At 49.5% G+C, this 24,091-nt stretch overlaps 1 protein-coding gene across 1 annotated transcript; it reads left to right on the top strand.

The window, feature by feature from the left end:
* Positions 1-23,808, top strand: CNTN2 (contactin 2). The gene is made up of 22 exons (XM_065402564.1): positions 1-55; positions 6,121-6,265; positions 7,316-7,491; positions 8,308-8,403; positions 8,766-8,975; positions 10,871-10,970; positions 11,300-11,475; positions 12,465-12,601; positions 13,221-13,350; positions 14,484-14,634; positions 16,067-16,194; positions 16,650-16,825; positions 17,078-17,198; positions 17,565-17,723; positions 17,864-18,013; positions 19,218-19,288; positions 19,828-20,062; positions 20,532-20,647; positions 21,421-21,607; positions 22,394-22,506; positions 22,604-22,772; positions 23,699-23,808. Exons 1-22 carry the CDS (start codon positions 1-3, stop codon positions 23,806-23,808), a joined length of 3,111 nt encoding a protein of 1,036 aa, XP_065258636.1.
* The last annotated feature ends 283 nt before the right edge of the window (positions 23,809-24,091 follow it).

A 24,091-nucleotide genomic window follows, 5' to 3' on the forward strand; every position in this document is an offset into this window, starting at 1 on the left:
ATGGGAACTCTCACGGAGCTGGTTTTCATCTCATTAGCCATCATCATCTTTACGGGTAAGAGGGGGCATCTCAGCCTGGGAATACATGCCAGGCATTGGCACTGATTAACTACCAGATACACAGCGGCTGGGGAACCAGCTAGGAGGGCCGGCTCCAGGCACCAGCCCACCAAGCTGGTGCTTGGGGTGGCACCTGGAGGGGGGCGGCGCGGCGCTCTGGCCCGAGAGCGGGGCCACGACTGGGCTCACCGCCCTCCCCCCGGCGCTCTGGCCGCCGGGGAGAGCGGAGCCCCGGCGGGGCTCGCCGCGCCCTCCCTCCAGCACAGCCTCTGGCCGCTGGGGAGAGCGGAGCCCCGGCGGGGCTCTCCGCCCTCCCTCCGGCGCAGCCTCTGGCCGCCAGGGAGAGCGGAGCCCCGGCGGGGCTCGCCGCCCCCCCCCCCCCCGGCGCTCTGGCCCCCGGGGAGAGCGGAGCCCCGGCGGGGCTCGCCGCCCTCCCCCTGGCGCAGCCTCTGGCCCCCGGGTAGAGCGGAGCCCCGGCGGGGCTCGCCGCCCTCCCCCCGGCGCTCTGGCTGCCGGGGCTCGCCGCCCTCCCCTGCGGAGGGGGGGGGGGAGGCTTTTTTGCCTGGGGCGGCAAAAAAGCCAGAGCCGGCCCTGCCAGCTAGGTTTGGATCCTCATCCAAAATGCCGAACGTGGAATTCTTTGGGGCATGTATTCACCTATTACATGGGGCACGTATTCACTTATTCATGGCTCGCCTAGCATGAATCCTGTGTGTTCTACATGTGGCTTTAACATGGCTTGTGCATGTGGAGTTCATACAGCTCAGGAGCACGACTTTAGTGTCTAAGGTCCGATTGCACCAGTCAGAGAGAGGGAGGGAGGGAATGTGTGGCACATTGGAAACAGGCTGCTCTCTGTCTGAGGTCACTATCAATTAAATTCGTCCCTCTGCACCACTTATGTCCCACTTCAGCAAGTGGTTCTAGGATTTGTTTTGGCCCCCTGCACAGGGGTGAATTTCACCTCATCGGCAGATCACACTGTTGACACGGCTACCTTCTCTCGCTGCTTTTCCAGGGACGCATTTTCCACCATCCCGTTTGCTGTTCATAACGAACCATTGCTGGATCTCAAGTCATTTCAGGCTGTGCTTTAAAGGGATGTCCTCTCAGCAGGGAGCCCTTTCCTTCAGACAGCTGAAAATTAGATAATGTCTTTGAGCTAATTCATCCTCCCAGGGAGAGGCTTCTCTGCTGTCCTTTATAAATATCTAATTACCTTTTAATGTTCTCTGGGTCCCTAGGGAGGGGAGGGGTGTGGCCTGGCCTAGATCAGGAGGCAGTCAACCTGTTTGGAAATAGGTCTGACCAACTATGGTGGACACAGCAAGACAGGGCTGGGCCTCACCATTAACCAGCTGCATTTATGAGACTTGCTCGCCACTCAGGCTGAGTCCGTAAAGAATGAGTCACTAAAAAACTCAAAGGTCACTAGAAAATAGCCCCATAAACTTATGATGCAACCGATCTCAATAACCAAGTTTGAGAGGGGACTAGCACCTTGCGGTGAAACACCTCAAGTGGGCCAAGCAGGAGACTCAGGACTCCAGGGGTCCATTCCCAGCTCTGCCGCTGACTCCCTTGGGACCAGGGCAAGTCACTTCCCCTCTCTGTATATTGGTCAAATGAGGGTGATGACCTCCCGGGAGTGCTGAGAAGATTAAAAGCTTGTAACGTGCAGAGAAAATTCTCTGATGAACAGTGTTACCAGAGTGCAAAATATTATTAAGGAAAGTCTAAAAATATCTCTTCTTCTCAGTGAAGAGAAGCAGCCTTAGAAAACGCTTGAAGTCTGTTACTAACCACAGCTGTGTCCATTTGTTCCCACGAGAAAGCTTCTCTTTAAAAGTAACTGCTTTGGGTTTTGGTTTGGTTTTTTTGTCTGCCTGTTCGCATTTGCTATAAAACCAATTCATTTCCCCTCAAGTGCCAGCCTTCAGGCTGGGGGCAATGCCATAAAGCAACGAATACAAGCGGTCTGTGCTTTATCATGGAATTGCTGCTGACGCAACTTTGAACTGGATAGCACGACTGCAGCATTGATGCTCTGCTCCTGTTCCCTGTGCTGTGCGCAGGGCCAAAGAATCCAACCTCCCAGACAGCTAGTCTTTCCAGATTTGGCATTCAGCATATTCTGAGCAACAACAAGAAAAATCAAACTGGCAGAAATCAGCTGGCTCGGCAACACGGGGTGGGGCTGGTTCAGTCCCCTCCCCTGCTCACTGCAGTGGCAAAGGAGTTGAGACTGTAGTTTTGTCTATTTTCATAATACATGATGTAGCTTTTTTTGATATTGACAGAGGTCGCTATGCCCGTGGTGTGCTGTGGCTCAGAGAGTGAAATATTACAAGTCCTAAAACAGTGTCTGGAATCTTGGGTGCTCTAGTTTTCATTTTTTCTTTTTATTCTGACGTCTGATTTATTTCCTCAAGTGAGTTCCACTCTGCTCAGATGCAGCATTTAAGACACAGCTTTTCTTGCCCCATTTCACCAGCTGGATGGCCTAGGGCAGCAAGTTGAGAGGTCAAGTAAGGTAGCAGCTGTCCCATTTTTCATGGGACATTCCCAGTTTTGACTGGATCATCCTGCTTCCTGCAAATTAAGCTTGCAGGACATGAATGTGTTTCAAAATATCCTTAGGGCTCTTGAAAATTTGCAACTGGACATCATGACCTAGCAATGCAACCTCCTGCTGTTGCAACAAGATAACATTGTCCCAAAGGACAATGATTTACAAACGACAGGTCTAAGGTGGAGTGATGTGCCCAGGGTCCTACAACAGAGTCAACGTGGCTCAGGCAGGCTTAGAATTTTCTGTTCTCCTGGGCTCCCAGCCCTTCGCCCTAACCCATCTGGAATGTCAACGCCTTATTTTTTAACCTTGATCTGCTTGTGGTGCTGAACAAGTGAGATCTGGCCATTTCACCCAGACACCTGGGAATCATGGACACAAATTTGTCTGACCTTCTTGCACTGTTGACATATAGAAAATCAATGCCTGACAGCTGCAGTCCATAACCACCACAGAGAAGGGCAGTAGAGGACAGCAAGAGTGTTTGGGTGGAATTAGAAGAAAAGATTAGCCAGGCTTGTCTTGTGTAGCATGGACACACGGAGCAATGCATTTGAGCATTAATACCATGGCTTTCGGGTGATAGATAAATAGAAATAATTTGCCATTCATTACTTATTAAGTTCTAATGACTTTAATGGAAATCTGGTTGCTTAGTTGTTACGCCTCAGTACATTTGCTTTTTACTATTGGAATGGATTAACACACAACAGTCTTATTAATTCTGCATTAAACCCTGATTACTTTATCCACTACTCAGCAGTGTTAAGATCAGCACAGAGCGAATTCTAGCTGAGACCAGCTCCGTGTGTCTGCTGCTGGCGTGGCCAGGAGGAGAGACTTTCACTTTCGGGAGGGGACTATTCCAGCAGCAAAGTGGGAGCATCTACATAGATTTGGGGAAGGGGCTATGAAGCCCCACAATACCACTGCCCTGATTTCACCATCTATGGGCCAGTTTGTGAAACCAGTGGGGTTGCTACCAATGTGAGTAATGTGGGGGTCACAACCTGTCCTTGTGTGTTTGGCCACTGATACCCATGCACCACAAAGGGCCCGGTTTGAGTCCAGCTCTCTTGCAGCAGCACGTCTGTACTGAGGCTCTGTGGGGGGGACTCAGCTAATTGGTTAATGCCCAGGCACCAGGCAGCAGACACAGCAGTAAGCAGCCAGCTGTTCAGAGAGGACTTAGCCAATTAGCGAGTCGCTCTCCCCTATTGCCCCCATCCCTGTATGCCATGGCAGCCTGGACATCAAACAAGAACCCTATGAACCAAAGGTAAAGGGCATCCAAGCCCAGACGAATCCTGCTGGGCCTTTCCCAGCTGGAATTCACTCTTGCATAAAACATCACACTTATCAGAGGCGCTTCATTGAAACAGTGGTCCCACTGCATCCCGCAGGGAAGGAGACAGACTGACGGCTGGCGAGATAGCATAGGATAGTTATTAATTCAAACACAAAGCCCTCAAGAGCTTCCGCCAATCACATTCAGGTGGCAGGGGTGGCCGAGCTCTCCCTGGCTTATCAGTTATGAGGCAGACGGGCTTCACAGTGAGGAGCTCGCTGTCCGTTTCAGCTGGTGGGTGGGTGACGGGGGAGGGGGGGAGAGAAAATTGATGGTTATCTCACCAGCTGCTTTTGCTGTTACATATTTCAGGTTGATTTTTATTATTATTTATATGGCCGGTTTTATTATGCATGTCCCGGCGGGTGGCTCTGTCACTGTTTCCATTTGTCTTGATAACAAGGTCAAATTTCTCCGTCTCACTTATGACATAATACTTTGCGCTTTTCAGCCAAGGAGGGTAAGAGACATCACCTCCATTTTGCAGAAGGAGAAACTGAGGCACAGAGCAGGGCACAGAAAACAGGTCACCTGATTCCCAGTGCAACTCCCTGTCCAGTAGTCCACACTCAGTCTCTGAATATAGAAGTATTCATGAGACCTACAGTAAATCTAATAGAGAGGGCCCCTCCCCATCATGAAACAAAGAGGTGATGGAATGCAAGAGGGGGAAACCAGCAGAAATCAAGTCAGGTGGCATTTCTTTATGTAAAGGGTAGCTGGGAAAGGGAGCAAAGCAGGAAGCATCAGGTGCTGTCCCAAGAACCATTCCACAGGAAGGCAAACACCACTGCTACACCAGTAACCTATCACTAAACTTGCAAATCTCATGAAGCACCATGGGACAGATTTTTACAGGTGTTTGGGTGCCTAAAGATACAGAGAGGTGCCTAGGGGGGTTTTCAGAAGTGCCTACGTGCCTAACTCGCATTGATTTCAATAGGCCTCTATCTGCATCTGTAAAAATCTTTACCTTTAAAAATCTGGCCCCTACCTTTGCTCAAAGAGCGTCCCTCTGAGATTTACTGTTTCTTACTCAAAAATGTCCAGTGTTTGATCAAGATCAGAAGTCAAAAAATACCCACAATGTATTTCCACTGAGCAAATGGTTTAATTTTGATCTCACCTAGTTTTTTACACCAGGGTAATTTAAGTGGTAAAATCTACTCCTGATTTATGCTGCTGTAAGTGACATCAGAATCCGGCCCATTGGGTGTGAATGCTGCCAAGAAACTTAACTCCCACCCCCTGCTGGCAAAACAGACCTAACAATTACTGTGTGTTTAGTGACTGCGGGGTCACTTTGCATGGCAGATGGGAATGGCAGGTTTCAAGTTCCAGAAAGAGAGGAGATGATTTACCCAGTGCCCGAAAGTGAGTCAGAAGCAGAGCTGAGAATAGAATCCTGGTCCCCGATCTAACTCCTGCCAACGGTCCTGCTTACCTACTTCTCAGGCGGGTGTGTGTGTGTGTGTGTGTGGGGGGGGGGTAATGTTCGTACAACAATATAAAGATGTTAAGTTGCCATCACAAAGCTGACATTGTCAGTGTCAGGGCCAAGAATAAAACTCAGGGGTTCCCAGCTCCTAGTCCTGTGGCCAGTCCACTGCTCCATGCTGCCTCTGCATTAGCCTGTCATTACTGCTCTTTGCATGCTAATCTAACCGTGTTAACCATTTGTTGTTTCCTAAGTCATGCTGCCCACTCCCAAACGGCGCTGGCAGAGAGAGAGAGAGAGGAGCCTGTGCAAGACGATGCACACCCATATCAAAATACAACCATCCCAACTCTGGAGCTAAATTTGTTTGGGCCGTGCTGACTAGTGGCTGGGGTTTTTTAGGTTACAACGGCTTTTATTTTGCATGGCTCCCCTGCTATCAGGGGAGAGACTGGGAATCCAGAAATTAACGTTGTAGGAAAAGCCCAACATCTGGACCAGAGAAGAGCCTGAGATGCAAAGTTCTAACCCGGAGCTGAACTCTCCAAAGTCCAGAGGAGTTTGGTTGTGGGGTTTTGGTACAGGCCCCCTCTCTAGCCAGACTTGTCTCCCTTTTAAAAACTATTTGACAAAAGCTTGTTCCACAACCCCTCCTGGAGGAGCTGAGCTCAGCAGGATTTCTCTCATGCTGCTCCCTTGCAGGGCGGTGCCCGGTACACGGTACCATAAGAAACTATGGGCCAATCTTTGAAGATCAACCAGTCAACACCCTCTTTCCTGAAGGCTCAACAGAAGAGAAGATAACTTTGGCTTGTCAAGCAAGAGCCAGCCCTCCTGCAACTTACAGGTGAGGTTACCTGCTCCCAATTTGTCTGTCCTGTATCCCTAAATGCCAAGCTACTGCAGCGATGGGCGTTTATATATGCCTTAGGGAGACAGATTATAGAAACACCTACACAATTGCAGTGGGTTTGAACTACAGCAGAAGAGGAGCCTCCCATGTAGTTATGAAGAGCCCTGCAGGACCGGTTTTAGTACACGGAGTCTTGCACTGCTAAGTCACTGGTTTGAATCCAGCCCAGGTTGGTAATGACTTCAAGTTGTTACCACCTGATGGCTGTTTGTAGCCACTATGTAGAATGAACTGGTGGCATTTTCTAATGGATGGTTGTTCGTATCACAGAAGTCCCCTCCACTGGCATTCTTAGCAGAGAGGGATAGAGTCAAGCTCTCTCAGCCGTGAAGGGTGACTGAGCCACTGCCCGGATCCTATCACCCTTCTAGGTCAGGATGGGGACATGGTAGCAGGGCATCTTGCCCTGCAGCCGTCCATTACAAATTCCCCAGAGCTGCCCACCCAGCATTTTCCACCAGCATTACGTTCACACACCCTCATTTATTTAAAAGAAAAGCAAGAAGATGGACAGGCGCTGCCTCTCCTGCCCTGCTGCGTGCTGTCCCAGCACATCCATCCTAAATCACTGTGGGCCTTTTAGGCTCAGTGTAACTCTAACCCAGTCAGCCACTCCAGCCACTCAAGACACAGAAATACTCCATCCCACCAAAACTTACAGCTAAAATTCACTTGGGATCAGAGGGACAAAGGGCAGACACTATGGGCCTTTCTGAAACTCTGGGGCTTCTATTCTTCTTTCCTTCCCACAGCAGTAGAGGCAGCTGAGAGATAATCTACTGTGTTCCTATTGGCATCACCCTAGCATAGTAAATATTGACTTCATCTAGGACTAGATACAACTGACCTTCCAATGCACATCGTGGTGTGTGCCTCATACCAGGGGCTGGTCGGTATGCATTGGTATCAGCCGGATGTGAACATGCAGCTTTGATCATTGGTTCCTCCTCTCTCCCCCCGACTCCTCTACCGCGTTCTGGGCAGGTGGAAGATGAATGGCACAGAAATGAAGATGGAGCCGGATACCCGTTACAGGCTGGTTGGGGGCAACTTGGAGATAAGCAACCCAGTCAAAGCCAAGGATGCTGGGTCTTACCAGTGTCTGGCATCTAACCCCATGGGCACGGTCGTGAGCCGAGAAGCCTACGTCCGCTTTGGCTGTAAGTCACCTGTTCATCTCCACAGTGCAAATGGAACGCAGCTGCAATAGCACAGGGGGTAAATCAAATCTCCCACTGTTAACACAGGAAGATAAGGGAGACGTTTCCATAGCCCCCCGTTGTTAGTGGGTTGGATGCAAAAGGCTTCCATGCCTGTCTTTCTACCCCCTTTTCCTTTTCAAGATACGTTCATCCAGTGCCATGAGGGCAGCCAACACAAGGGCCATTTATGCCTCTGTTGGGACTAGTAAAATATGCATGAACTTCCACCTTTGCCTTTTCAGTGCTAGAAATCACATGATACCTAATATCATCTCCTCGATTAAATCTTATAGAGCCTTCCACTAATGGGAAAGGACCAGGCCAAGCTTGGTGGTGCAGTGAATTCAATGCACTACAAGGAAAGGGGTGTCGGGAACGGTCTTTGGACCTCCATCTGCAAAGCCAATGGAAATCCAGGTGTATTGCTGAAGAGATGAATGCATGGGCCTGGAGGGGGCTGGGAAGGAGTTGCATCGTTATCCAGTGCCTCCTGCTGGCCAGCCTATGGGGCAGTGCTGGCTGCATTCTTGCAAAGACAGCTAATGATCCTGGCTCCCTGCAGGCGGTAGTCACTGGGTGAGCAACACGCCGCACTGCCCTGCCGCAGTGCAGTTCTCCCCCTTTAATTCCCTTGGAAATGACATGAGCAATGCTCACTCCAGAACCACACAACACGCCTCCCGCTGGGGCACGACAAAACCTGATTCCAATTAAACGTATCCCCTCTCCAGCTGCAATGGCTGTTCACCTGCTGGTTTCACTGTGCATGTTTAGTTTTGCAGGAATTCTCCACAGAAGAGCGAGACCCCGTGAAGATTACAGAGGGCTGGGGGTCGATGTTCACCTGCAGCCCCCCTCCACATTACCCAGGTAATGCACTAGAGCAAAGGGGATGTCACAAGTAACAGTGGTTTGAGGGATTGCAGGTGATGTGTGAAATGGCCTCATGCGGCGAAACAGGACCAGACCATAGGTTTGGCCCTTTCTTGCTGAGCCTTTGGGAATTCTAGAGGAGCCAATTTTCAAGAGTTACTTTTGATGTCAAGTCCTGCGAATCAAAGGAGTCACGTGATGGGGCTAGTGACCTAGAGAAGATAAACACCATCCATAGAGCAACTTAGGGTCAGGCTTGTGTCAGCTTGGGAAGTAACCTTCTTGGTTCAGCCTGCTCTGGAGGTGGTCCAGGTGAGCCAGCATTTCTCACACTTCACCCTCAACTCTTTCCCACGCAGGCCTGTCCTATCGATGGCTCCTGAATGAGTTTCCCAACTTCATCCCAGCAGATGGAAGGCGCTTTGTCTCCCAGATGACAGGAAACCTTTACATTGCCAAGACAGAGGCGTCGGACCTGGGCAACTACTCCTGCTTTGCCACAAGCCACATCGACTTCATCACGAAGAGTGTCTTCAGCAAGTTTGCCGGACTCACCCTTATTGCGGAGGGTCAGTACTCTAGGGCTACTGAGTGGGAACGTGGTGCCCCCTAGAAGCTGATTCTTATAGAGAGAGGGAACAGCTCTCCAAGATAAAGTAGGAAAGAGGGGGACTGGATGGCTCAAGCCTTTCCTTTCTGGGTCTCTGGTTCAAATCCTGGCCCAGTCAGTGGTTACTGATGGTTATTGCAATCTGCTGCTCAGTGGCCTCTCAGAAATGCATTTAGTGGGTCTCAAGTTGGTTGCTGGCACACAAAAGCACCACCACGGTGGCACTACCTTGCAGTCCCAACAGAGAGGCCAAGGAGCCAACAGTCATGGCACCTGAGAACCTCTCATTTATTGCAGTTATAGGAGCGGGAGACTCTTCCCTGCAGCCCACAACACCTGCTGACCCTGGCTGCCTCCACCTCCAACACCACCAAGGGGGGAGGGATAGCTCAGTGGTTTGAGCATTGGCCTGCTAAACCCAGGGTTGTGAGTTCAATCCTTGAGGGGACCATTTAGGGAACTGGGGTAAAGATCTGTCTGGGGATTGGTCCTGCTTTGAGCAGGGGGTTGGACTAGATGACCTCCTGAGGTCCCTTCCAACCCTGATATTCTATGATTCTCCCAGGCAGCAATGGGGTTGGTCTGCAAGGGACCTTCTCATGGGTCATGCACAATTGCAGCTGCTCAAAGGACTGCAAGGGCTACTCCTCCCCCGCCCCACCTCTCTGGTACCACTCACTGCCCCGAAAGAGGGGACGCGGATGTGAAACCCTGACTTCACACATGCTGGCAGGACTGGCTAGCTGCACATGGGGGAATTAGCTGCACCGCACCAGAGGGTTTTATACCAAGCACGCTGACAGTGTGACAAACCTCCCACAATGTAGCAGGAGGACAGACACATTAAAAGGCATAAATGAGAAAGAAAAAGAGGTTTGAGAACAGATGGAGATTCGAGGAGGAGATACAGAGAGGCTGTGCCAGGTGGCAAGAGCTGCAGCGGAGGAGGCTCTCTGCCCAGCCATGGTGAGGCTATGTGCAGTTACAGAGCAGGAGCCAGGGCTAACCAAGGTGAAGGAGCAGGATAGGAAGTAAAGAGCAACAGGTGCCCTGTGGCTGATTGGAACAAGTCCAGAGGGAAGTCTTAAAAATCAAGGACAACAGTTTTAAGCTGGATCCAGAAATGAATGGGGAGCCAGTGTAGGATACGCTGCAGAATCCTGTAGGTGGTTTCACAGTGACTACAATTGTCCTTCCCCCACGCACTGGCACTTGTGGTTGTCACAGAAACAAGGTCTTTGGCTCAAGATTCAATGGGGACAATTTTATGGCTTGATCCAAAGCCTATTGAAGCCAATGTGCTTTGGATCAGGCCTTTAGTTTGCTTAAACAGCTGGAGATCTTGGGGAAGAGAAAGTGGAAGGAGAGAGTCTCTGGAATTGGAACATTTCCCCTGGAAAACGCTTACCATCTGCAGGGATTTGGGCGATGGTAGGAAAGTTCCAGGATGTCGTTTCTTTTCAGAACAGATTTAAGGCTCCCATTTTACGTAAAAAGCAAAATTACCAAACTACCTAAAGATACAAAACAAACTGCACGAGCCCCACAGTGAAAAGTGCGAGCCACTGAGCTCGCCAGCTGCAGTGTTTCATCATTAAGAATTTAGGAGTCTCGCATAGGGTGAGAAGAGCTTGCGAAGGCAAGAATAGAACGCAGGGCTCTGCTTTAACTACTAGACAATGCTCGAGCAGGCTCTGGATGATAGCTGGAAGGCAGCGCAGCCGCTGATGTCTTTGAGACTTAAATATGTGCTTTTAGGAGGTGAATCCTTGCAGGGGCCTTTGCCTTTTAATGCTTTGTGTGTACAGTTCTGAAAGGCCTGCAACCTCCTTACCAATGTTTTTCTTTCAGCAGATGCCAGACAGTATGCACCCAGCATTAAAGCCAAGTTTCCTGCCGACACCTACGCCCTGGCTGGGCAGCTGGTGACTCTGGAGTGTTTCGCATTTGGAAAGTGAGTATTCTTGGGTCCATTTTGTTCCACCCTTTGGGGGTGGCAGCAGCACTGGAAGAGAGTCACAGACCCTTGGGCCTTCATAATGATGGGTAGAAAGAACAGCCTCGCTGCTTTAATTCCCAATGCAGAGTAGGGTGAGGGACCAAGCCACCATTTCAAAAGGTGGAGACCCCAGACTCTTTGTCCTGGCCGCTATGCTGAAGGTGCGGGGGGTAGCTGTGGAAGGCAATTGCGCTGCACTGTAGTTTGTGGCACTGGATTGGATTATATGTTGCACTGCGCATTAGGCCCTGCAGTTTTGCTTCACTGCGTTTGCTTTTACATAGCCCCGTCCCTCAGATAAAGTGGCGAAAGGTGGACAGCTCGCAGCCCTCCAAGTGGATCTCCAATGAGCCCCTCCTGCAGATCCAAAACGTTGACTTTGAAGACGAAGGCACTTATGAGTGTGAGGCTGAAAATGCTAAGGGAAGAGACACCTACCAGGGCCGCATTATTATTCAGGGTAAGGCCCTTAAACAGGTCCCTTCCCAAAGCACAAGGAGCCCCAGGCAGTGAGCTGAGCCCTGGGGAGGGAACTGGTTGCATCTGAACCAGCCCTAATCAAATCCACAACAGAACCCTACTAAACACATGCCCAGGTTTCTGCTTTTTCCTTTCTTTCAAACACATTAGGGATGAATGAAAACCTACAAAAGAGTTATCCCTGGAGCAATTAATAAAGAGGGGAGATAACAGAGCTAGAACCCCAGTTGGGAGTATCAGACGCTCCCAAGGCACAGGGGTATTTGTAGCCAGGGTCACAGATTGGATCCACTCTACTGGTCTGACAGAGCTATAATCATGACCCAAATCCTCCAATCCAGATCCAGCCTTCCCCACAGCTCAGTGCTGATTGGATTTAGGGCTCCATTTCATTTCTAGAGAGAGAAGTCACCAGGTTCTTCCTCATATCTGGACTTTCCCATAATGCGGTAGGTCTAGTTTGGATGCAGGGTTGTGGGCTGGGGGACCCACAGGCTACAGCTACGCTAGGAGTTACGGGTGTGATTCCTCTGCTCATGCACACACGCTCACGCCAGCTCAACACAGGAGTGTAGCCGAGGTAGCACGGTTCGTGGCAGCCAAGGCATGGCTGAGCCATGCCGAGTACATACCCACCAGTTTTGGGCGGGTTCGTACTCGGCACAGCCTCCACTCCTGCTACCCGTGCTACCGTGGCTATGCTGCTGTTTATACTGGCATTAGCTCGACGAGAGTTTACACGAGTGCGTGGACGTATGTAGGGGGAGCACAGCCCTCGCTCATACTGTAGATGCAGCCAGTGAGAAGAATCGGCCTGGCCTCTGCACGCAGGAGGCAAAGGCTACTGCTATGGGGTAACGTGCTGTGATAAATCACTCCGCTTCCATGCCAGTGCCACCTTGTGGGCCTGGCATGAGCCGCCTCCCATCTGATCTTCCTGGCTCCTACATCGCTCTTGCTCCTTTGCAGCTCAGCCGGAGTGGCTGAAGGTGATCACAGACACGGAAGCAGACATTGGCTCTGACTTACGCTGGAGCTGTGCAGCAGCTGGCAAGCCACGGCCTCTGACCAGATGGCTCCGGAATGGGCAGCCGTTAACCTCTCAGGTACCACAGCCCTTGCTTGGAACAGTGAAGGCTGCACCTCTACCCGCGCCCATGTCCCTGACCTGCAATAGACCCTACCGTTCCAGTCCTAGAACCCCATGTAGTTCTGCCAGTTCACCTCAGTCCTCACCTGTAACATCCCCTCCTCTTTCGGTTCCATGACCCTGCCCAGCAGTCTGCCAACTGCACTGATATGGGTGGTAGTTTTACCCTCCCTCCCCACCCCCGCAAGGGAAGTTGCTGAGACTGCCAAGCTCATTTCATATGTTTATTCCCATCATGCCATTCTCCAGTCACTCTCCACTGTTACCAGCAGCCCTGGGACCTTACACCCAGTCCTCGGGCCAGGAAAGCCTCCCCAGCGAGTGGTGCTTACCTCAGACCAGTCACTGATCAGTCAGTACTTACCTACACACTTCACTGCACTGGCACTCAGCTACCACAGTGGTGAGAGCCCTGTAAATGCTTGGCTAGGAAGGCATTTGATAGACAGAAAAACAATACAAACTTTGGAACAAGCTGGCATAGGAGCGGAAATGAAACTTGGCTCTGAACACCTGGGTCTTGAGTCTCATTTTCTTTGTTCCCATCTAATCCGCTGCTCTTCCTGTTTGCACAGAACCGCATCGAAGTGAGCAGCGGAGAGCTGAGACTTTCCAAGCTAGCCCTGGAAGACTCTGGCATGTATCAGTGTATAGCGGAGAACAAACACGGCACAGTGTATGCAAGTGCTGAATTAACAGTGCAAGGTAACTCATCGTTTTCCCAAGGGTCCCAGGTTTCCAAGGACTATCTAGACACTGCAGTGTTGTAGATATAATCCTAATATATTTACGCTACCTTTTTCATCTCAGTCCTCCAAGCATACGAGAACCACTTACCCACCACAAAAATGCAGCACCTCTGGGATAGGGCACATCAACTACTACATCAATTACATTTTTGTGTAAATGTAGTACTCCCAAAAGATAGACAGTTCTGGAGAATTAACTCTTCTATTTAGCCTCAGAACAGGTACTGCACAGACTGCAGCATCTCAAGTTTCCCCCCACTACACAATTTTCCCTTGACCTAGGAACTGGGGCTGAGAAAATAGGTCAGTATCCATGACTCAGTCAGTCTGTTGTGGCTGGCAGCAAAGGGGAACTGGGCAGATCCAAAACTCATTTTACAGAGACAAACAGTTATCACATGATAATGTCTTTGTGTTGGTACTAGCCTGAGCTGGATTTGAACCATCAGCTTAGAAGCGAAATGCTCTAAGCAGCAGCTGTTTAACAGCAAGTAAAGCAGAATTTCATATTCAGTTGAAAGGGGAAATATTAGGGGACATTATGTATTTACACCAATTGGAATTTGCTCAGGACACGGAAGCGAACATCCCCATTGAAATTGGCTGGTTTTGTGTCTCAGCAAAGCCCTTGCAAGCATTAAGGTCATATCCCCAGGGCCGGCTCCAGGCACCAGCTTAACAAGCAGGTGCTTGGGGCGGCCAAGGGAGAGGGGCGGCACCTGCGGCAATTCGGGGGCGGCAGGTCCCTCACTCCCTCTGGGAGCGAAGGACCTGCCGCTGAACTGCCGCCGCCGATTGCGGCTTTTTTTTTTTTGCTTGGGGCGGCAGAAATGCTGGAGCCGGCCCTGAATATCCCCATCGCCAAGCGTGATACATCAGAATCAGGTAGCACCTCTCCTGGTTGATGATGGAACAGCCAACACAATCCAGCAGTCACTGAGCAGTGAAGGTATTGCTCATCCATCATGCTATTGTTATACTTCTATCATCATGCAGTTTGTTGACAAACCAGAATCCAGTTACGCTGCAGCTTTACCATGCTCATAGTTCAGTATTTGAGAAGATCCCTTAATCCTCTTTTCTTCTTAGCCTTAGCGCCAGATTTTCGGCTAAACCCCGTGAAGCGGTTGATACCAGCAGCCCGAGGTGGGGAGGTCATCATCCCGTGCCAGCCAAGAGCAGCACCAAAGTCCATTGTGCTCTGGACCAAAGGAACTGAACTCCTGATCAACAGTAGCAGGTACTAGCACGAAGTCTGCTTCTAGCTAGGAACAACAGCAGCTAAAAACATGTCTTCCTTGCAGAAGACCACTCAGCTGTTAATTGGTGGCCCTCTAGTTAGCACCCTTGACTATCATGCAAGACCTGGGTCCATTTATTAGGCCCTGAGAATGTGATAACCTTTTGTATTGTTCTGCAGCAAGCCCTCTGGCAGATCTAGGAACTACATGCATTAGGGCCTTCTTCAGCCAGATGGAGGGCCTTGGGGGATGGGAGGAACAAACTGCAGGAAAGAAATGGAGAGTGAACAAAACCCTCTGAAAAAGTGCCCCTCCTTGTCACGGGGCGCACTCACCGCTCGCAGCGCCTCCTGCTGGCTGTTCTGGGAATTAGCTCTGCCAGTTTTGCATTCTCCCTCCAGTGGCGTCTTCCCCCGTCCCATCTAGCCGTGCGGCCCCTCTCACTCCAGGCACTGCAGTCTCCTCTTTTTGGCTTGGTCCTCCAGGCAGGTCACTAAGGTCTTCCCCTTCCAGGTAATTCACAGTCTTTCCAGACCCACTATCTGGCTGGTGTCTCCAACGCCCTTTGCCACTCCACAGTAGCTAGTAAGGTACCCAGGCCCACTCTCTACACTGGGTTCCAGCCCAGGGACCCTATGACAAGCAGCCACAGTCCCACTCCTTGCTGCTGCTTTTCTGGTCTTCTTCCTACATCACTCTCTCCTTGCCAGTCCCCAACTCCCTCCACTCAGGGAGTGACGGCAGCCTACCTCACTGACGTGTTTCTCAGCAGCAGCCCCCGTTTGCAGCCCACTACCTGGCTTTATACAGCCCCCCTGTTTCTGCACAAGTGAGCTTGTTCCCAATCAGTGGCCTTCTCATAGCCTAAGGCTCCCCTGCTTGCAGCCTAATTAGCTGATTGGGCCCACCTGGCCTAACTCAGCTCTTGCAGGGAACACACCCCATCATGCTCCACCAAGGCCCACGTAGGTTGGCTATCCCCAGAGGCTGAGACAAGTGGTGTAGGTTTGCTTCCCCATGAACCAAAAAGTGGTAAAAACCAAAGACAGTTCAAGGTGAAATGGAAGCACAAACCCTGAGCCCTCCAGCTAATCAAAATGGAAGAGCAGCATGGAGGACTGATTACCTGTACTCCGTTTTAGGGAATGCTCACATCCTTGCATTTCAAAGCTTCCACGGAGGGTAAATTACATAGGATTGAACATCAAAGATCCCCTCTTTATAAAAGCTACTGATGTTTGCTGCACTCCGTTTGCTGCTTCTTTTAAAAAGTCTTACCTAGTTTTTGCAGTCTGGTCTTTCTGACCTGCATCCCTAGAGAAGTCAGCAGCATCTGGGAATTCCATCTAGAGGTGGGTGCACACAGTGAACATGACTGCTGTCCATGCCATTTTAATCTCACTTCTTGCTGAGGCTCTTTTCCTTCTCTAGGGTGACTATTACCCCAGATGGCACCCTGATCCTCCGGAATATCAGCAAATCTGATGAGGGGAAGTATACCTGCTTTGCTGAGAATTTCATGGGAAAAGCCAACAGCACAGGAATCCTCTCAGTTCGAGGTAGAGATATTTGGCTTGTACTCGGGCTGATGCAGCAAGAAGGGTGCTAAGAGTGCCCTAACGTGAAGGGGGACACATGTCCTTCTCCTTCGATTCCCAGAAAACCATCCAGTTCTCAGAGGGAATCGCACCCTTAACTCATTTCATTCGTCAGGACAATCCTTCAATTCCACCCACTACCACCCTTCCACAAAGGTTACCATGAGCAATTGGCCCTGAGAAAATATTTCTATTTTGCATCTAATTTAATCCTTTTCTACCCCTTGGAAAACTATTGATGGTTCCTAGTTAGAGAGAGACAAAAACAGGGGTGGCTTTGGCTTTGCAAATCCATGCTGATCAGATTTTGGTTTTGCAAAGTCAAACCCCAAATCAGCCTGTGTGTTGTTAGCCAGACAATGACTGGTGCATGGAGGTTACGTCTGCAACTAACAGCCCTCTCGCCTCCTCTGCAGATGCCACCAAAATCACCCTGGCACCATCTAGTGCTGACATCAACTTAGGCGAAAACATTACCCTGCAGTGCCATGCCTCCCATGACCCAACAATGGACCTAACCTTCACCTGGTCCCTGGAGGACTTCCCCATTGACTTTGACAGGTCTGAAGGGCACTACAGGAGAGCTAGCAGGGTGAGTATCAAGGGGTTTTGTGCTGATGCCCTCTCCAGAAACCTGGGGCAAAGGGGGAAACAAAACATCCTGAGTCCCGTTTGCCACCATGCCTTTCGCTCTTCTAGGATGTGTCCAATTTGCCAATCCTCCTGACCTTGCTGGGAGAGCCCTGGGTTTTAATGCCCGTGTCTCTTTCTCCATCTCATATGTTGTATAGTCCCCAAGCTTGCTCTGACATTTCTCCCATTGCCGTCTCTCTCCCCTGCGTAGAAAGAGGCTATTGGGGACCTCGCCATCCTGAATACTCAGCTGAGGCACTCCGGGCGGTACACATGCACGGCCCAGACAGTTGTGGACAGCGCATCTGAGTCGGCCATGCTGGTTGTAAGAGGTAATTTTTCTAGCCGTTCCTTCCCACATCCTGCATGCAGCGTATAATGAGTCCAAACAAACTGGATTCCCTGCCAGGGACCAACACGCTCTCACCCCCGAAAACCTCCCACCAACAGCTATTTAAATTCCTCATGGTGTGCGACACACATTTAAACTGTGAGAAGGGAATTAGAATCTGGAGGAGGTTCCATGCCAGATCCCAAATGTTTTAAAGGAGGACAAATTTTGAGGCTACACTTTTACCCTTCAGGGTACAGTGGCCTGATTATGACCTACCATGTGGATGTTGCTTGAAGAGCAACAAGCCCAGCTGACCCCCCACCCCGGGGCTGTTAATGTGACTGTCCTTCTCTCACTGTGGTAGGACCTCCGGGGCCCCCTGGGGGCGTGGTGGTGGTGGACATCAGCGACACAGCTATCCAGCTGAGCTGGAGCCGTGGCTTCGATAACCACAGTCCTATTGCCAAATACACCATCCAGGCCCGCACCCTACTCTCCAACAAATGGAAGCAAGTGCGCACCAGTAAGTGTTTTCATGGCAGCAGCCCTGCCTTTGCCCACACAGATTGCTCTGGGATGGAATTATTATTATTTTTTTTTTTTTTTTTGCTTTCTGACTGCCACTTGCTCTATTTGTTGTATTCTCATGTTACTGGGTTATAGATCCTGCAAATATTGAGGGCAACGCGGAGACGGCCCAGGTGGTGAACCTCATCCCCTGGATGGACTATGAATTCCGGGTCCTAGCCAGCAACATCCTTGGAGCTGGGGATCCTAGCGGGCCCTCCAGCAAAATCCGCACCAAAGAAGCTGGTAGGTGCATATAGGCTCAGGGTTAGAAGGAGACATCAGGGGTCATCTATCCCTACCCCTCTGCAATGGAACAGGATGGTTTTCATGCTCACTTAGGCATTGCCACAAGTTCATCATCTCACTGAGTATTCCTAGAGATGGTGATGACACAAAATATGCCTTCTTCCTTACCCCTTTACATGCCAAAGATAAAGGCGCAACAGTGCTGGATGACTGCTTCACGAGTGTTATTTACCATATGTTAACCACTGACAAGGAGCTCAGTCTTGTGCAATATGCAAAATAAAGACAGTCCCAGCCCTGAGTATTTGACACTCTGAGAACTTTATAGGATCCTAGTGGTAAGAAATGGAAAAGAGCTATTAGATCTAGTCCAGTGATTCTCAGCCAGGGGTATGTGTACCCCTCGGGGTCCTCAGAGGTCTTCCGGCGGTACAGCAACTCATCTAGATAGTTGCCTAGTTTTACAACAGGCTACACAAAAAGCACTAGCAAAGTCAGTACAAACTAAAATGTCATACAGACACTGACTTGTTTATAATAGATCAGAGTTTCTCAATCAGGGGCGTGTGTCAGAATTTATTTGATAATTATATGGTAAAAATGACAAAGTCAGCAATTTTTCAGTACTAGTGGCTGTGTCACTTTTGTATTTTTATGTCTGATTTTGTAAGTTTTTAAGTGAGGTGAAACTTGGGGTATGCAAGACAAATCAGCCTCCTAAAAGGGGTACAGTAGTCTGGAAAGGTTGAGAACCACTGTCCAACCCATTGTGAGGACAGGGTGAAGTCCCCTGTGGACAACTAACTGTATATTAAGTCAATACTACTCTGGGTCTTAGCCAAAAGCTCAAGAGCTTGAAGTGCAAGACTGGCACAAGAAATGCTCTGAATGTGTGTGGTGAACTGGCAGCTCACCCCAACACAATCTCACCCACACTATGCTTTTTAGGGCTTGGTTTTCACAGGCTCTGAAAACTCACATCTCCAGCTGAATTTAGTAGGGACTGTCGGAGCTCAGCACCTCTGAAAATCACACCTAAAATATCTTCAGTATTAATGGTTAGAACCAGATGGGCCAGCGCAGGTTTGAGAGTTGATGGAAGTTGGTTGCTCCCAGGTTTTGAAGCATGGGTGCTTTTCTTTCCACTGTTGTTTTGTTTTTAAACTCACACATTCCTTCTCTTTTGGGGGGAATACAACAGCCCCTACTGTGGCACCATCTGGGCTCAGTGGAGGAGGAGGGGCCCCCGGTGAGCTCATCATCAACTGGACGGTAAGTTGGCAGTAGGCATAGGCCAACAAAGGGTGCAGAAAAAGGGAAAGGGAGACAGGTTTGGCTTTGAAAAGGGAGCACAGAGAAGCTACAAAGGGAGACTAAACAGAGAAGGGGGGGGAAAAGGAGACAAAAGCAAAGATGGAAGGAAAAGGGGGTATGCAGACTACCACTTCGATATGATCCTGATTCCACTGCAGACTATAGAGGGAGCAGATACGGGCCCCTCTATAAAAAATATTATTATGCTAGTATATAAAGGATGTGGGCTATTTTCTTGTGAATATCTTAATCCTCCAGGAGCAGAGGCCATAAGAAAACACAAAATATCACAAGACTTGTGGTAACACTGCAAGAGTTAGCAACACTGCAGTGGCATTGATGCTGTACTACAAAGCCATTTCAGTGGGATTTGCACACACAGGCCCAAGAGCAGAATTCTGTCTACTGTAGTGTATAGATCAAATCTATTGCATGCACTATGGGTATAAAACAAGCGCCAGGCCAACATGTCCTTTCGTTCTTGCCCCATATCGTAGCCAATGCTGCGGGAGTACCAGAACGGGGATGGCTTTGGATACATCCTGTCATTCCGCAAGCAAGGCACCCAGGCGTGGAAGACCGCACAGGTGCCCCACCCAGAATCCCTGCACTACGTTTACCGCAACGAGAGCATCGGGCCCTACACCCCATTTGAAGTGAAAATCAAAGCATACAACAGGAAGGGGGAGGGACCGGAGAGCCTGACTGCCATCGTGTACTCTGCAGAGGAAGGTAAGGAGGGACTGTGGTGACTCAGTCTGATGTGTCTGGAATAGCTTCTCTCAGAAGAAGCAGTAGCAGTCTAATAGGTATCACTGCTAGGAATTGTTTCCTGTTATTAGAAGGTCAGTTGATGGTGGTTTGAGGATCAGGCTAGAATTGCTCACAAAGTGCCTTGTAATACAAACACACATTCTCATAAGTGCACCTACAAACATACACCCACTGCAGAAGAAGAGACATTCAGCTCCCAAGAGCTCCTGTCACACATCACCCCAAGCCAGGCTGCCCTCCTGGTTACACAAAACCCACATTCACAGCTTCAGTTCATGTTGCCTCCAGTGAGCAGTGCCTGCTGTAGCCACCCCATAGCCATAGAGCTGGCCTCTGGCAGTGAAACCACTCCATCTGGGGCAGTGACCCTGTCACCTGCTGTCATGAAAGACTTCTATTACTGGGTTTTTCTTCCATCCTTTGCCAGAACCAAAAGTGGCTCCCTCCAGGGTTACAGCCAAGGCCGTTTTGTCCTCGGAAATGGACGTGTCGTGGGAGCCGGTTGAGCAGGGAGACACAAACGGAGTCCTTCTGGGCTACGAGGTAAGAAAATGGAAGGGCTAGAACAAGGACTGAGACTCAGGCTGGAGCATACAATGAGGCAAATTAGTTATCTCCCTAGGCTACAGGAAGTGAAAGCAAATAACATGGTCGTAGGGCCTCCATTTTCAAGGGCAGGGCGGGATTCCAGCATCCACTCTGCTGTAGGCAATGCTGATTCTATGCAGCCACTAACAGTGCCACTAGAGAAACTGTCATGATGGGGTTTCCCATTCCTGCCACCTGCCATTCCACAGCCAGTGGCTTTGATTCTGCTCACAGACTGAGCAAGATGCACAGGGCCAAATACTGAGGGCAGCTATGACTCCAGTAGGAGCTGGCGCGAGTAAAAATCTGAGTAAGAGCCCCAGGGCTTGGCTAATAATCCCCTGTACGAAAATGACAGTCCACCTACAACCTGAGTTTCCGAGGGCTTCTCTGGAAAATGCATCAATCATGGTACAATTTTAAAAAAATACAGGGAATTGGAGGGGAGTCAGGATGGCCCGCAGTCTGCATCATGTGGAAACCAACAGCATGGCATTGCCGTACAGAGAGTCATTCACCTTAGTACTCTAACCCCACTTACCCCCACCCAGAGACCAGCTCATCTGTGCCCTGATACGCCTGAGCTCCTCCGGCCCAGAGAGGGGGACTCCTGAGGCAACTGCTCCAGCACCCAGGTCTCCTGCGTTGGGTGGAATGGGTCTGGTAGCCACATGTGCAAACGGCTCAATGGCTTAGGTGCTAAGACCTCTGTGTACTCATCTGTTTAGATCCGGTACTGGAAGGATGGCGATAAAGAGGCAGCAGCAGACAGAGTGAGGACAGCAGGTCTTGTCACCTCAGCTCACGTGACAGGCCTGAACCCCAACACAAAGTACCACGTGACAGTCAGAGCTTACAACCGGGCTGGAACGGGGCCAGCCAGTCCCTCTACCAACATCACAACAACAAAGCCACGTGAGTGAGCGCCAAGCACAACGGCTCTATTCTGTCCCTGTTGGATCAGGGTTGATTCTAAGGTTTGATAGTTTAGAATCTGCTCAGACAAAAATGTGTCAATCTGAGCTTTCCGCTGGTATAAAGCATTTGTTTTTGGCTCAGAAAGATTTTGAGATGTTGGTCCCCAAATCATATCATTCAAATAACCATTGCTATTGATTTTCTCTCTACTTGAATTCCAGCCTGAATTTAGCAGCTATTATCTGGAGAGCTACTGCTGAAGCTAGGCACCAGTGCTTTATACCTTAGGACAGCCCGGGAATCCCTAACTTCTAGAATTAATTATTACTCACCTATTCTACTAGCTTTTGAGACATCAGCTACTAATACGTTGCCAACGAAATAAAACAAACAGCTAATGATAATCAGACTGAGGTGAACGTAAGGTGTGAAAGCTCACAACACACAAGGTCTACAAACAGTTTGACAATGAGCAAGAATGCTTTCAGGCTGAGAACTGTTCCCAGCTGTGTGCTGGGAGTCAATCAGAAAGAAACATTTCAAATCCAGCAAAGGGAAAACGTGATTTGTTGCCAGTTATATTGGGTTGTTTTTTTATTCAGATGACTCTAGCTGAAATGCTCTCCTGTTATTCCTAGCCATGTTGGTGCTACCTACCCTCCAGGTTGGCCAGTGGGTCTCAGAAGGTGACCTGATAGCCCTTGGTCTCGGGTAGAGCAGCCTCCTTTTGCTTTCTTCTGTTTCTCATCCTCACTGAACTCTCAATCATCTTTTATCTCCTAGCCCCAAGGAGGCCACCTGGTAACATCTCCTGGACATTTTCCGGCTCCAGTGTCAGCGTCAAGTGGGATCCTGTGGTTGCAAAGGCGAACGAGTCCACTGTCACGGGGTACAAGGTACAGGCAGCACATAGCAAGTTCTCCTCTTTCATACTGTGCTGAAGAAAACAAGGAAAGACCCCATGACACTAAACTTAAACGTATCTCCCAACAGATGCTCTACCGGCAGGACTCGCACTCCACTCCCACGCTGTACCTGGCCAGCAAGAACCGGATTGAGATCCCAGTGCCTGAAGACTCCACTCATGCTCTGGTGCAGATTAGGGCAACGGGGCCAGGAGGAGACGGAGTCCCAGCAGAGGTTCACATCCTCAGAAATGGCGGTGCGTCTGCTCTGCTCTTCTCTTTCTCCCTTCCCTGCCTTATTCCCTTGCACATGTCCCACAAGTGGATACTCATTTACCTTGGTCATGCACCAAATGGCCATTATGCCATAACATTTTACTGACCCTTGGAAACAATGGTGAATCCGAGGTGGTATGTTAATTTAAAGGAGCTAATCCTGTATCATTCCTTTCGTTGCCCTATTTTGCACCAGGCCTCAGTCTGTGTCTTTGTCCCAACTCTGGCCCACAGAGCAGAATGAACACTGGTTCCAGATCCCACTTCTTCCATCGAGCACATGGGGTGGGAAAGCAAGGGCAGCTCTAGCCCTGGTCTGTAACCTGACCTACTTTTACACATGCGCTTTAGTTAAGGGCACTTTCTGCAAGTACCCTTTTCCAGCGCTCAGCTGTGGCTGCTGGGCTATCCTAGTTAACCCTCTCCCGCCTCTCTGTTTGAATTCTTCACATACAGGTAGACCATTATCATGCCCTCCCTTTAGTCTACTCTGAAGCTGGTGTTATTCATTGTGGGCCAAACTCCTTGAAGTCTGTACTCAATTTATATTCATTTACAGTGAAAACCTGACTCCTCTGATATCAATGGCAAAGCTCCCATGGATTTCAATGGGGCAAAGATTTCACCCTTAGCTCTGACAAGCTGCAGGCGAGTTTCCCATTAAGTTCAATGTTTTGCCTGAGTCCTTCAGGATTTAGCCCATAGTAAATATTATTCTGTTCTCGTTGTAAACAAAATTATTCCCTGAAGATGCATCAACAATAAATAAAGCAGCAGCATCCAGCATTCCAAGGAGTAACATTTCACCAAATCCTCACTGGTTCCTTGGGGAAAAAAGAAAACAGGTGGTACCAGTACAACAAGGGAATCATTCATCATGGTTGTTTCTTATTTTTCTCTCTTTCAGGCACAAGTATGATGGTGGAAAATTCTGCAGCCAATCCAGCACCACATACTGTCATTATTATGACTAACTCTCTAGTGATGTTGGCTCTGATTGGCTACTTGGAGCTCTGATGCTGGCCAATCCAATTGAGGATCATTGGACACAATTCCTCCTAAGCCTGCGTGGAACTATTCGACATTTGGCCATTGCAACTACAAGTCTGAGCCACAACAGCGCTACAAAAAAGGGGTTTGTCAAAATCAACGTAAAAGGGGGGGGGAAAACAAAAGAAACACCCATTTTTTTAGAAAATAGAACATTTCATACAAGACATGGGTCTTTAACCAATCAAAGATTTTTTTAAAAGAAAAAACAAAACACAAAGAGGAAGAATTCTGTGTGAATTCTGGGAGC

The sequence above is a fragment of the Emys orbicularis genome, chromosome 4, assembly GCF_028017835.1.
Source record: "Emys orbicularis isolate rEmyOrb1 chromosome 4, rEmyOrb1.hap1, whole genome shotgun sequence".
Classification (NCBI taxonomy): domain Eukaryota; kingdom Metazoa; phylum Chordata; order Testudines; family Emydidae; genus Emys; species Emys orbicularis.